The 13005-nt window shown below is 46.0% G+C and overlaps 1 protein-coding gene across 7 annotated transcripts in view; it reads right to left on the bottom strand.

Moving 5' to 3' along the window:
- The window catches only part of LOC119170293 (protein lap4), a 175862-nt gene extending 163578 nt beyond the window's left edge, over positions 1 to 12284 (bottom strand). For all 7 annotated transcript variants that reach the window (XM_037421419.2, XM_037421418.2, XM_037421422.2 and 4 more), the window contains exons 1-2: positions 11896 to 12284; positions 11660 to 11777 (exon numbers count right to left, since the gene is read on the bottom strand). In XM_037421419.2, the coding sequence (XP_037277316.2) occupies positions 11660 to 11777; positions 11896 to 12057 (280 nt within the window). In that variant the 5' untranslated portion in view covers positions 12058 to 12284. The remainder of the gene's footprint in view (positions 1 to 11659; positions 11778 to 11895) is intronic.
- Positions 12285 to 13005: the final 721 nt, after the last annotated feature.

Below are 13005 nucleotides of genomic sequence, written 5' to 3'. Positions count from 1 at the left end.
GTGCCGTAATGTCTCGCACGATAACAGTATGTATGACCTAACTAGAAAATTAGTAAAAATAAAACTGCCCACACGGCCCGTCTAACAGCAGGTGCGCTGTGGTAGACACGCCAATCGAAACTCGCGATGCTTCTCGTACGTACAGATATATGGACCCCTGGAGAAAGACGAGCACGCACGACATATAAGAGGTAAAAACAGTCCATATCCCGCCGGAGGATAAACGGAAGTGATTGATGGGCGGCTATTCAAAAAGGCGGATGCGCACGCTACAGGTGTGGGAAATAAATTTTCCGCCACTTGCTGGCTCAGCAGTGGCAGCCACGATAAATAAAACGAAGTATAGCTAAAAGGTAAGGGACAAATAAAAGCGAGACTTCACCAGCGATCTCGCTGTACAAAGAGACCTAAAGAGTCGATGACATATTCCATCGTATTTCGACGCTACTTGAGTGAAAATAACGTTCCGTATTCAATATCGGCGCTTGTGTGTTGAGTTGCCAACTAGGGGCGTTGTTTGCAGCTCTGTTTTTCACGCATTTTTTTTTAGCATAGTTACGTAAAATTTCGTGACGCCTTGGAGCGGTCAATGCAGAGTTACAGCGACGCCGCTAAAAAAAGCACTTCTTTTTATTTGCAAAACGCAAATTTAATCGCTCTAGCCATGCTTACTGCCTCGTTTACTGCTCGTGGTATACCAAACACGCGGCCTCCAACTCTGATGAAGACAGGCAAACGGCGCGAGTCGATGAGCTTCTATGGTAAAAAATATCAGACTGCATTTTTTTTAATACAAGACTTCACATCTATCCGTTGTCTTGTGTTTAAAAAAGCGCCGTTTTACGCATTTCAATGCTGGCATCGCTGCCACCGCATGCCCATCACTCATTTCGATAACGTGTAACAAACCTCCAAGATAATGGAGTGCATGCGATGGTGAATGCAAAGCGTAACGCCCACCCTTCGAGTACTGCGCCATTCGCGGGCGGGGTCATTCAAAACAAAGCGCAACTAAACACGCTTACAAATCTCATACGGTGAGCGCACGCCCACGCCTTCCTATAGGTTATCTGGTAACCTCGTTAACGACGGGAATTTGGCCTTTCACCAGACGCCTTTTAGTGAGCTCACCGGTGCATGCAACTAATTAGTAACCACTATACCTGCAATCCTTCGAGCGACTATTTCTGGGAACCTGTCCCGTATGCGTGGAAACACGCGCTTTAGTTGCACAAGTATGCGGCGGTCTGTCACGACAAGGCGTTGGCGGCAGCTTTTATCGCGTGTGACGCAGATAAATATACAAGAAAAATATATGAAAGTTAAGGGCTCGTTTTTCCTTGTTAGGCACAATGTTAACGAAAACTAACAGATGCCAGGGCAAGTGTAGGGGATGTTATTAGAACTAATTGTTATATGCAAATGTGAAGAAAGAAAACTGGGCGAAACGACAACTCGGTGCCGGCAGGATCCAACCTGCGACCGATATGCTTAAACACCCTGGCATTATTGTCCGATAGTTCTCAATAAAAAAATACCATGCCTCCCACGTCATTAATCGATGACTTGGCCGAGCTGCCACGCTAACTAAATATTCCCTCTCCGCGCGACAGCTCCACCACGTACTAAAATCCCGCGGGCAAAGGATGGCACGTACAGGTGCGCGGTCACACGAGCCTTCCGTTCCCTGCTCGGGTTCCACCGAGCGGCAATTTCCGCACCGCTCTCCAAGCTCGCTTACATACACGTACGCGCAGTTATACCAATATCAGCTTTCCCCTTCAACGCGTATACGTCTACGCGATTTCGAGAACTTTTTTTTTTAGGGGTGAAGCCCCTTATGGCGTGGCTTGGGCGTCCCTCGTATGTAACCACCAGTGGCACATACCCGAAATAGGTATAACACTTGACCTCCAAGGTGGTGCCAGTGAGAGATTTCTTCTGCGCGTTGTTTAACAATAAAAAACAGTGCTCAATGTACATGCCAATGGCTGCTAATGGGGAATGAGAGACATGAGCATTCGGCTTTTAGTCAACGCGCACGCTGCGATCCCCATTAGCAGCCATTGGCATGTACATTGAGCACTATCGGACAAGAAAGGGATGCTACATTTTACTCGCTGGGTGTAACCTCCTTAGCTTTAGAAAGGTTTAGCGAGCGTTGAGCCGCAGTGCCATGAATACAATGAACTTGTATATACCATGAATGAACTCAGGGTGGTTAAAAATGAGAAGTAGATACGAAGCGCAAGCCGTAAGAAAGTAAAAGCCGAATTCTCCGCCTCTCATTTCCCATTAGCAGCCATTGGCGTGTAAATTGAGCCCTATCTGACAGGGAAAAGTTGCTACGTTATACTCGCTGGGCGTAACCTCCTTGGTTTTCGAAAGGTTTAGCGAGCGTTTGGTCGCAGTGCCAGGAATACAGTGAACTAGAATACACCATGAACTTGAGGTGGTTAAAGGTGGGAAGTGGACCCAAAGCGCAGGCCGTAAGAAAGTGTGCGTGTGCCACCTCTCGTTTAGTCCTTGGAATGTCCGCTGGATGGCGGTGCTTCTATATGGGGAATATATGATAAAAAGATGCGAGATGGTGGGACTTGGAGTGTTGAATAGATGAACGAACGGACACACAAACAGATGCATGGATGGACGCATGAACGGACGCAGGGGCGGATGCACGAAAGAACGCAGGGGCGGGCGCACAAACAGACGCATGGACGGTCACACAGACGGACGCATGGAAGGACGAATGCTTCGCCCCACTCTCCATCATTCACTCCGTGGATATGCTGCCATTTTTTTTTTGTACCCGCTCTGCAGCGTACCAGACACCCTGGCACACTTGCTCCTGGAATGCCAGCGCCATGCTAACCACCACGTGCAACTGGAGCGGGACCAAGCCCCAAGAATAAACGACGACCACCCAATGGAAACGTGGGAGGCCAAGCTCGTCCTCGAGGACCTGGAAGACCAGCGACAACTCGTCGCCAGGGCCAAGAGGGCAGTCGAAGCCAGAGGGTTCCTGGACTAGGGAAGAACCCTCCCAGCTTAGGGTGACACCGGGCCTCGCTCGGAACACTGTTCTCTAAATAAACGTTCATTTCTCTCTCTCTCTCTCTTACGAAGCTTACACCGCACCGACGCTCGCTCTGGTTTGTCTCCGAAAAAAGGCTTACGCATTCGATCTCGCACTCGGAAGCTTCCAGAATGTGCGTGAATAAAAACCATCATAAGTTAGAACGCGCGCATAGCCTTTTTTTGCCCCAACACTGCGTCGGTCCCCGTCCACACTAGTATGAAGCAGAAGAGCTCTGGCTCGGCTCACGCCCGCGCGTATTCTACACCTCATGGATTGCCAGGCGCATGCGCTCTCATACGCGCGACGCGTACAGTCTCCCGAGTTTGCGCGCACCTGTGCGCGTGCGGGAGTCCTCTTGCACAAGCTACACTGAGGTGGGGTGACAATAGGCACACGCACCTTTCAACGGATGGCCGCGCAGGCCGAGCGACAGCAGAATAAAATCGCGACGAAAAAGAATTATTGTGTAACTATTCATTCCAACGGCTGATGTATGTACCAATTCAAAAGAAGCCGAACGGGTAAGTCTCACGTTGGCGAGAACATGGTCAAACCAGGAGAGCAATGAGGCTGTATAGGTAGGAAAAAGAAAATAACAAACCTGGGGTGGTTTTAGCCTGAACCATAGAGGGCCTTTGGGTCGTACTGTAGATTTAGTAAACAGGGATCCGCCAACTACATATAATTAAATTAACATATCGCTATGAATAGGAGAATCGTTCCACCTCCACATAGAAAACTAAATAGAGCGCAGGCGCTTACAATGCGATTATTTCAAACAGAAACGCACCCTAACCCTGCCTTTCTCCACAAGCTTTACCCTGAGGTTAATTTAACCAACTCGTGTAATAGCATTGACCTACAGCACCTCAATGGCTAGTGTTTGTTCTTGGTTCGATATGTAATAGCATATTTCTATCAATTAAAATGTACTATTCCACACACCTATTTCCGACTACATTTAATCTGCGCAGTTCAAATTTCGAACCCTTTCTCCCGAAGGGTTCGAACAAAATCGTAAAGATTGATAGCACTTGGAGATAGGATTTGAAATAGTTAATGTCCAAGGTAAGTATTTAGAGCAACACGCCCATTGTTCTGTAGTGTGCTTGCAAGACCCACTGTACCTGACGATCCACCCGTGTACTAAAAGTGGATGGTTGGCCGCCGACGCATGCGCTCGCAGAACATGCTTTTGACCTGCTACAATTAGTAGGCTGCTCAGCCGATAGATTTTCACAAATTTTATGCGTGAAACCTGACACACAGGGCAGGCGGCGTAGGATAGTCTATTTGTGTAAATAAAAAACATCTGTGGTTGCCACTCTTGTCGTTTTTCCGCAAAACTTTAACACATTTTAACCATCGCGGCCCGATTACACGCGACTTGAGGGAGATGTCGACGGACCAGCAACACAATGCCGACGGGACAAAGGTGGCCGGTGGTTGCACCCGCACTATATAGTTTTTCTCAGCAGCCTTCCTTCTTCCTATGCTTTCTTTCTCTTTCCTTTCCAACCTTTTAGTGGTTTGCGACAAAACCATTCTTGAAACGGATACCAACGTGTTGAGTCACCTTCCTTTCTATAGGTTCCTGCGGGCGCGGCCCAAGCCAACGGCGCAAGCCGCCCTGCTTAGCTAACACGCAGCGAGAAGTCAAAGTCGTTTACCTCCAGCTGACGATCACAATTAGTTAGCTTACGAAGCTTAAGGTGCAAGAAACCCACTACAGTGACATTAGACGCCAAACTAATCCAACGCCGGGTGTTTTTTTTTTTTTTTCTCTCTTTCCAGGACACCCAAGTCGAAATATCTATACACTAACTGTTCTGGATGAGTTGCTGTACAGCCAATAAATTTAGAGTTAGCTGCAGCCTAGGGAAGTCGCGTTCAGTAATACAAAAACGTTGATAAGAGGCATACACAACATGTGTATGCGGACAAGTATTTTTTCTCCTAAATAAAACACGAGTGCAGCCGACAGTATCAATCAGGTTCGCATCCAGACAAACGCTGACCAGAGGGTGCCTGCCAGCTAACACAAAACGCGGCGCGACATTTCCTCGCCACACTAGCCAAAATCGTCTCGCCCAGAATTCCGCGACGAAGGCAGGCTGCCTAAATTAAGGGATAGCGCGCGAACACGCCCGCAAATACGCGAAGGCAAAAAGAGGAGGACGGTGAAGAAAGAACAAAGGCGCAGTAGTCGTTCGTGTGCTACATGATACACCAGCAACTGCCCCTCGGGGAAACACATCCGCGATGCTCGTAAAATAATAACAGTAATAAAAAAGGACGCCGTCGCAAGCGATAAGCTTTCGCCGGCACGCGCACACAAACACGCAGGTATACACTACCCATACAATTCCCCCACGGCGGCGAAGGACGCCAAGAAGATGAAGAAAATGAAAAAAAAAATGTTAATCATCCCTTCTCGCTCGTTTCCCGGTGCAGCGGCCGTCGCTGGGGAGGGCTGCACACCGGCTTTCATCGACGCCGTGGCGGGCCGACTGTTGTGAGGGGCCAGGAGAACGCAGCCACAGGGGAGGTTCAAACACCCGCTGAACTTCCCTAGTCTACATGCATGCACTCACTCGTTTATTTTTTTTTTTTTTTTCAATTCTGTGTGTGCACGACGACTGTCCGTGGTGTCGCAACTCGCCACGGACCCTCCACCGCATCTGAGTCCAAGACCATATCAATTGAATTACTTGCAGGATAAGAATAGAACAAGATCGGGAGGGCTACTCGGTAGCTTGGACCCGGAGGCGCAAGTAAAGCTTCCGGGCCACGTCCCGCTGGCAGCACAAGCCAGTGGAGCCCTAATCTAGCGGACCCACCCACCTAGCTTGAACACCTTCCCTCTCTCTCAACGGAAACGAGCTGACTGACTCAACTTCCAAGCATCACGGCAATATTTCAGAACAGCAGGAATGCCACCACCCCCCCCCCCCATAAGCAATTTTTTCAAAATCAACCTCAGCGGATGCCCGACAGCCATTTTCCACCTATGCATTAGTGCCTTCCTTAACCTTACTACCACTAATGTTTTGGCATTCAAAACCTTTACCAACCTTCCATCCATTATAACCCACAACTGAGGATATCAAAGCTAAGATCAAAGTTCTGCTCATCCATTCAGAGATGGAGTGCAATGCAATGACAAAATGTATGTGGGATTCAACCAAGAAAGAAAACGTCAAGCTGTGCCCAACCACAAACTGCGGTGGCCCTGTTTGGTTGTTGGGAGAGGCCCGACAAACAGACAGAAAAGAGTTAAGGAATGTTCAGTGCTTGTAAAAGCAACTACGTACGATGAGCCCTATAAGTAACACTGTCCTTACAGCCCATTACCTTATTTACTCAAGTGGAATGCAAGCCTTTTTTTCCAGATTTTCGCTACCTAAAGTTGACCCTCATGTTACAATTGTGGTCGCATTACAATAAAGTAAATATGATATTTGCCCACGCTATTCAAACTAGGCAGGATTTTGCATTAATGAAAATCAGTGAGTGCTACAGGTGAGTGCTACATGTGAAAATCAGTGAGTGCTACACTCAAAAAAGAATATTGGCACTAAATCCTTGGAAGTCCTGCAAATGAATATTCATATTCCCAGACACTATCTTTGACATGTAGAAACTGAAACAATGCACAATATAAGGAGGAATTCAGATTACAATGAAGGAAAAAAGTGCTTTTTCCGGCAAGTATGCAAGAATAACCTCAGAGCTTAAAGTGAACAAATCCAGAAACCAATATAAGAATGAATAGTTTATTCATGATTAACAGCCTTTTTATATTTTTGCTGGAGAGCAATGTTCACATCCTAGCATTTAAATTAGCGAGATTCTGTTGTATTGCTGCACCTTATGAAGCATGGATTATATGAAACCACTGCTGAAATAAACATTTTGTTCAGAAGTTGATAAATGGTCATACATTAACGGGTTGATTTCAAAAAGTAGTTTTTAGTCAGAGTTAGCCGGATTACACAAATGCTTTTGAAGTGTCGGGTTTGATCCCAACGTTGCGGCTGCATTTCAGTGGAAGTTACATGCTAGAAGCTCAAGTAGTGTGCTATGTCAGTGCAGGTTAAAGAACACCAGGTGGTCTAAATTTCCGCAGCCCTCCAGTACAGCATCTTTCATAATCATATCATGGTTTTAGGATGTAAAACCCCAGATATTGTCTTCATTATTAGTGTTTTAAAGTAAGTGTGTTTGATGACTTCTATAATAGAAGAATGTGAAAATAAAAAGGCAGCCTTCAATTTGAAATAGTCCCTACAGTTACCTATACTGCATGAAGGAATGCATTCATTTTCATAGCATCCATAAGATGCACAAAGCAATACATAATCACTAATGTCATGTGCAAGAAAAATTGTCAATGCATGCAGGTACGGCCTGTCCTAATAAGCCTGGCTCGTTGAGTTGTACAACTGAAATCTTACACTTCACCCTGCAAGATAAAAAATGTGAAGTGCTCGAAAATTATTCAAAAATTGAAACCCGCTAGCAACAACTACTTAACACATCATTCTAAAATTTCCCCTTTTCTATAAATCAAACGGAAATGCACAAGCAGCATTTATTACATCTCTTGATGAACATCAAATTCTTTTTTATTGCAGATAGTTTGGTTACTAGTGATTAATTGTAGTCAAATGCTCTCGCATCATTGGGACCATTTTGCAAATGACCCACTGGTGGCGCACGTCGTGTAATACATTTAGCTTAATTTCTTGGTAAGTAAGGCATTGCTGTTGATACTATTGCCACTTTAGATGTTGCCATGCATTGAGTTTTCACTCTGACAAAATTGTCATTTGCCCTTAGTGTCCCCTTAAGTGGCCACTTCAGTGGTGCACTTACACAACGTATTCTGCACATACAAATCCACTTGAGGGGCATTTTCTACTGAATGTTTGACTAGACACTGGCCCATTATCCGACTGTTCATAGCCTGAAGTTAAAAAAGAGAAAACGTCAAGAGCGCTTGGGCTTTGCGTTCGAAAGTAGGCTGCGATAGCTTAATGGTCTCGTGTGCATTGCCTTCGCAATTGCTTGCCTGCCTTCACTTCTCGGTGCAAGCCTTAACCTTGCGATAAGGAAACTTATGACTGGGAGCATAACATCCACTTCGAGTGATCTTAGAATAGCTACAGCACGTAGAATTGTCAAGTGCCCACTATGGCATAATTTTTGCTTTTGCCAATCAGCGATGGGCCAACTACATGTCTGCAACACTTATGTAGCTGCTGACCTTGTTAAAGTGTTTGCGGCTGACAATGATTAAGTATGTCTGAACACTTTGTAATCAGTGAGCTTCTACAATGCCCACTTGTTGTGCAATTCACAATTTTTTAACGCCTTATGCAAGTCTATGCATCTGCCATGCAATATTATGTGCATTAAAAAGACTCATCTCCCTACATGCCATTAATACAACCTCCCCCTCCCCCAAAACACTTTCAAGTAATAGCATGGATTTGTGGTATAACAGCTGCTTGCCAGGCAGATGGCCGGGTTATATTCCAGCTCAAACCGAATATTACAGGTCAAAGAGCTCGTTTCACAGAAATTACAGCGTTGGCATTGATGATGGTTGTGAGCAAAAAATCATCTTGTGTGTGACCGAAAAGTCAACAAAGATGCAAATAAAATAAATAATAAAACATTCTGGGTCTGAATGGGGATCGCACCCAGGTCATTTGAGTGGCAAGCAAGTGTTCTGCCACACAGGCTTGTGTCTGCTTGTGAATACAGTGAAAAAAAATTCCTCTGCTTAGAAATGCTGGGAAATTAACTTTCATGCTTTACAAACACACGTGTCATGTACACATGCTTCACAATACAACATGAAATATTGCAGCACTAATGCATGGTACGAGCGTACATTGCCACCGGGTGCCTATCATAATGACTTCATGGTTTAAAGCCCGTCACCCACTACAAAGCGCACACACGCTACTGCACCCTTAAGGCCTCATAGTGAGCGCATAGCAAGTTTGAAAAAAAATTCATGTACTAAGTGTTTGAAGTACGCACTAGAGACATGATATCTCTATAGCATTCAACTCTTAAAGGTTGAAGCCTACGGGTCCCCCCAATGAGATTTTTTTTATTGTTTATTTTACTCGCATCTTCATTTTTCTGTTACGGACAAAATAATTTTAGACTCGCAATAGACAACACTGACACCAGAATTCCAGTGAAATGAGCTATTTAACACTATTGCATTAAATGAAGCGGGTATATACAATCTCTGCAAAATATGCAAGACAGGACAGCCAACTGTCCATTGTGAATGGATGGAGACCAAAGCCAAGTTCTTACATAATGTTCTGGACCAACGCTAGGGGGCCTGAGCACTGCATTTCACTGGAGGTCATAAAAACAGGTGCTGACAAATATCCCTCGCCAACGATACTTGTTGGGTCTTCACTTAGAACATGCACAATAGGCAGTTTTGTTTGGAGCAATTTCCGAACATGTGCAACAGGTGGTTTTTTGGTTAGCATTTAATAGTTTCATAGTCAATTAGGCATTATTGAAAATTAAGCTAAAGAAAAGAATTTGCCATCCACCCAAATATAGCATAAAGCCACAAAAGCAGTCAATATGGATGTTTATAAAACTATTTCTTGTAATTTGCACAACCTATAAGTGAACAACTATTTAAAACTTTCATGAATCTTGCTTTTAAGGGTGACTATTCAACAGAATCAATTAGCATATATTTTTTGTTGTTCAAAACATACTTATTTCTGCAATTTGCTCTCCCCTCATAGCCGATTATCACCACAAGCTAACGAAGCCCAAATGGTCATGGACGCCTTCGAGGAGGGCTAATGATTGAAACGCATAGCTGTAGAAGCCTGAGAACTGATCACTGCAACCCACTGCAGCAGGGAGCAATGACTAAGGAAGTTTTGAGAGCTACAACAACTAAGCTTGTGAAAAGATGCCTGAAAATATGTATACTCTAGCATTACTAGTGAGTCAGCACTGAGTGCACACAACGACAGGTGTAAAGTGTGCTGTGCATGATGTGGCGAGATTGAATGGGTAAATATTGCAAAAGAAAAAAAAACTCCAGTGCAGTAAAAATCACCAATACGGCACTGAAGCAGCATAAGGAGCATGTTGTTGACAAGACGTACGCGGGTCACAAATATTTTATAGGGCAGACAGATGCATAAATGTGATACATTTGGAGTGGAAAAACAAAACAAATATCATGACAAACTATATTCCAACGCTCAAATTAAAGTGACCACGTCGATTCTATAGGCACCTGTTGCTTGGTGGCTCCACAATGGGTCCACAATACTTTGCAGTAGGTAACACCACCAGGAAGATCATTTTAGCTTAAGGAATGCTTGTAAATCGTGTGCACACATTTGATTGATATGTGGGGTTTAACGTCCCAAAACCACTATATGATTATGAGAGACGCCGTAGTGGAGGGCTCCGGAAATTTAGACCACCTGGGGTTCTTTAACGTGCACCCAAATCTGAGTACACGGGCCTACAACATTTCCGCCTCCATCGGAAATGCAGCCGCCGCAGCCGGGATTCGAACCCGCGCCCTGCGGGTCAGCAGCCGAGTACCTTAGCCACTAGACCACCGCGGCGGGGCTATGCACACATTTGGTGAGTGTGAATACGACATTCAGTGGAAAGTGCAATGCTGCGATAACGTATATTTGAAAGTCCACCTCTGCGAAGTCACGTAGAATTTTTATGAATCCAGAAAATCACAGACCGAATTTCCTGAATGTAACCTTCATGCATCCGAAGCACATGCAGCGCAAAAGGCACTAGAGGGGGCAGTAAGGTAAAACGAGAGAGAGAGAAGCGTGCGCTATGGCACGATGGAATGTAGCCTCTAGGAGGCGTGGCTAACTTCTTACGCAACCTGAGGATACGACGAGGCACAAATTACTTATGAGCAAGCAGCCAGCCCCGCCCGTTTCCTTTGAAGAATTAACTGGCTCGAAACGAATGGTCAGCCGGCGATGCGCACATGAAAGCGTCCATCTAGGCACCATCACAGATTAATCGCGACGTGATACTCAAGTTGCGGAAATGGCATCGGTCGGTGCCGCATTATTCTTGGAAGGGCGGGGCCGAATACACGCCGCCGGTCTTTTAATACACGCAGACGCTCGTCGCGACATGCCGCCAAGTTCGAGGGTAGCGCCGATTGAAACAAAAGTAACAACGTAATGCGTCTGCATACAGGTACGCAGTCCAGTAGCGTAGTTGTACCAACGCGTTTCCGTCGGAAACCCTTCAGAAGCGGCGAGCACAGCATTCCTGCGGCCCTGTCAGTCACGGCGCAACTTGGCTCAGCTGACACCACGTGACTGCGTTTTCGCCTTTCCTCGGCAATCCCGTCTGCTCTGGACGCTACTCCGGTGTTGCAGCGCGTTAGCAAGTGTCAGCTGAGCGGCACTGTTTAATAGCTTTAAGAGAGTGGGCCGTTTGTTTACGTTACTCTATGAAACCAGGAATCGCTTTCGCATTACAAATCCCCAGGATGCGGCAGTAGTAATGATGTCTGCTTACCGTTTTTGCTCACATCCAAGTCGACCAAGTTCATCAAGTTGGCAATGTCCGCTGGAAGCTGGGAGATTTCATTGTCGTTGACACTTAACCTCCGCAACTTCGTGAGTCGGAAAAGGCCCTGCAAAGGCAAGCATTCGCGTTTAAAACAGCAGCGTAAGCCTAGTCGGTCGGTTAGGCCTAGCCGACGCTGGGCTGTCGTACAGCTCCGTCAGGCGTGCAAGCTTCGCGCTACTTACTCTCGGCAGGTCGCGAATGTGATTGGCATCTAGGAGCAGCTCTTCTAACGTCCTCGCGTACCTCAGCACATCGTCCGGTATATTGAACAAGTTACTGTGTCTCTTGTCGATGTACTCGACTTGACGGTTGCACCCACGGAACAGTGGAATACAGCGGAACATTGCTCCTCAGGAGACGGCACACCCAGGCATGGCACACGCGCGCACACAAGCACGCGATGCACACAGGCAAACACACACACACACGTTCCCACACAAAGATCACAGCGCCCGGCACAGGCTACAGCACCAGTGTGCACATCACATTCTTCGGGACCGAACAACACACAACAGATACGGCCCGACGGACCACGACCATGACGTCAACAGCCGACGGTCCCCAGCTTCGCCTTCCCAGACCCGTCACGGACAGGTGAACAGCACAAACGCGGGGAGCGAAGCAATTGTTATCCGTGATGTCCGCCGAAAGCGAAGTGGCGCTGTAACACAACGCTTCTCTCTTCCACCGCTGTTGGCGCTGCCTGTAATGCTAAAGCAGGCCATATGTGACGTTGTAAATCCAGTGCTAAAACTGAAAATGAAACTAAACTAGAAAATGAAAATAAACTAAACGCAATCAAGTCGTTGATTGTATCAACGTCAGCAAAAATGGCGACTGCGTGTTTTCTTCCAGTACAAACTCTATGAAGTGAACTAAATGTCTTCTACTTCGCTATGCCTTCAAGACTTGCGTTGGTCCATGACGATAAGTATGGTGTACTGGAATACCATAAGTGCCATAACTGCACCACTAGGTAACAGCAATCTCGAACAGATTAAATGCGCAGAAGACGAAGACAGTAAACAGGCTTGAGACACATGAGCGCTGATTTAACAATATTTTATTTGGAACAAAAAAAGCCATAAAAACCCGGATGCACAAGCGATGCGTACTGGTGCTTGCTGTTGGGGCACGCGCATGGAGCACCCTACTTACCGTATACATGTGGTCACTTGTTTTGAAATAAAATATAAACGATGTAGAGTCGAGTTTTCTAGTGTGAGTGCAGCGCCAGATAGCAAAGCCTAGAGGATTAAAAAAAAAAGCCTTGATACAGCATTAGTTTTTGG

The sequence above is a fragment of the Rhipicephalus microplus genome, chromosome 2 (genome assembly GCF_043290135.1).
Source record: "Rhipicephalus microplus isolate Deutch F79 chromosome 2, USDA_Rmic, whole genome shotgun sequence".
Taxonomy (NCBI): Eukaryota; Metazoa; Arthropoda; class Arachnida; order Ixodida; family Ixodidae; genus Rhipicephalus; species Rhipicephalus microplus.
The sequence above is the reverse complement of the archived record's forward strand: the minus strand, read 5'-3'. Positions and strand labels throughout refer to the sequence as shown.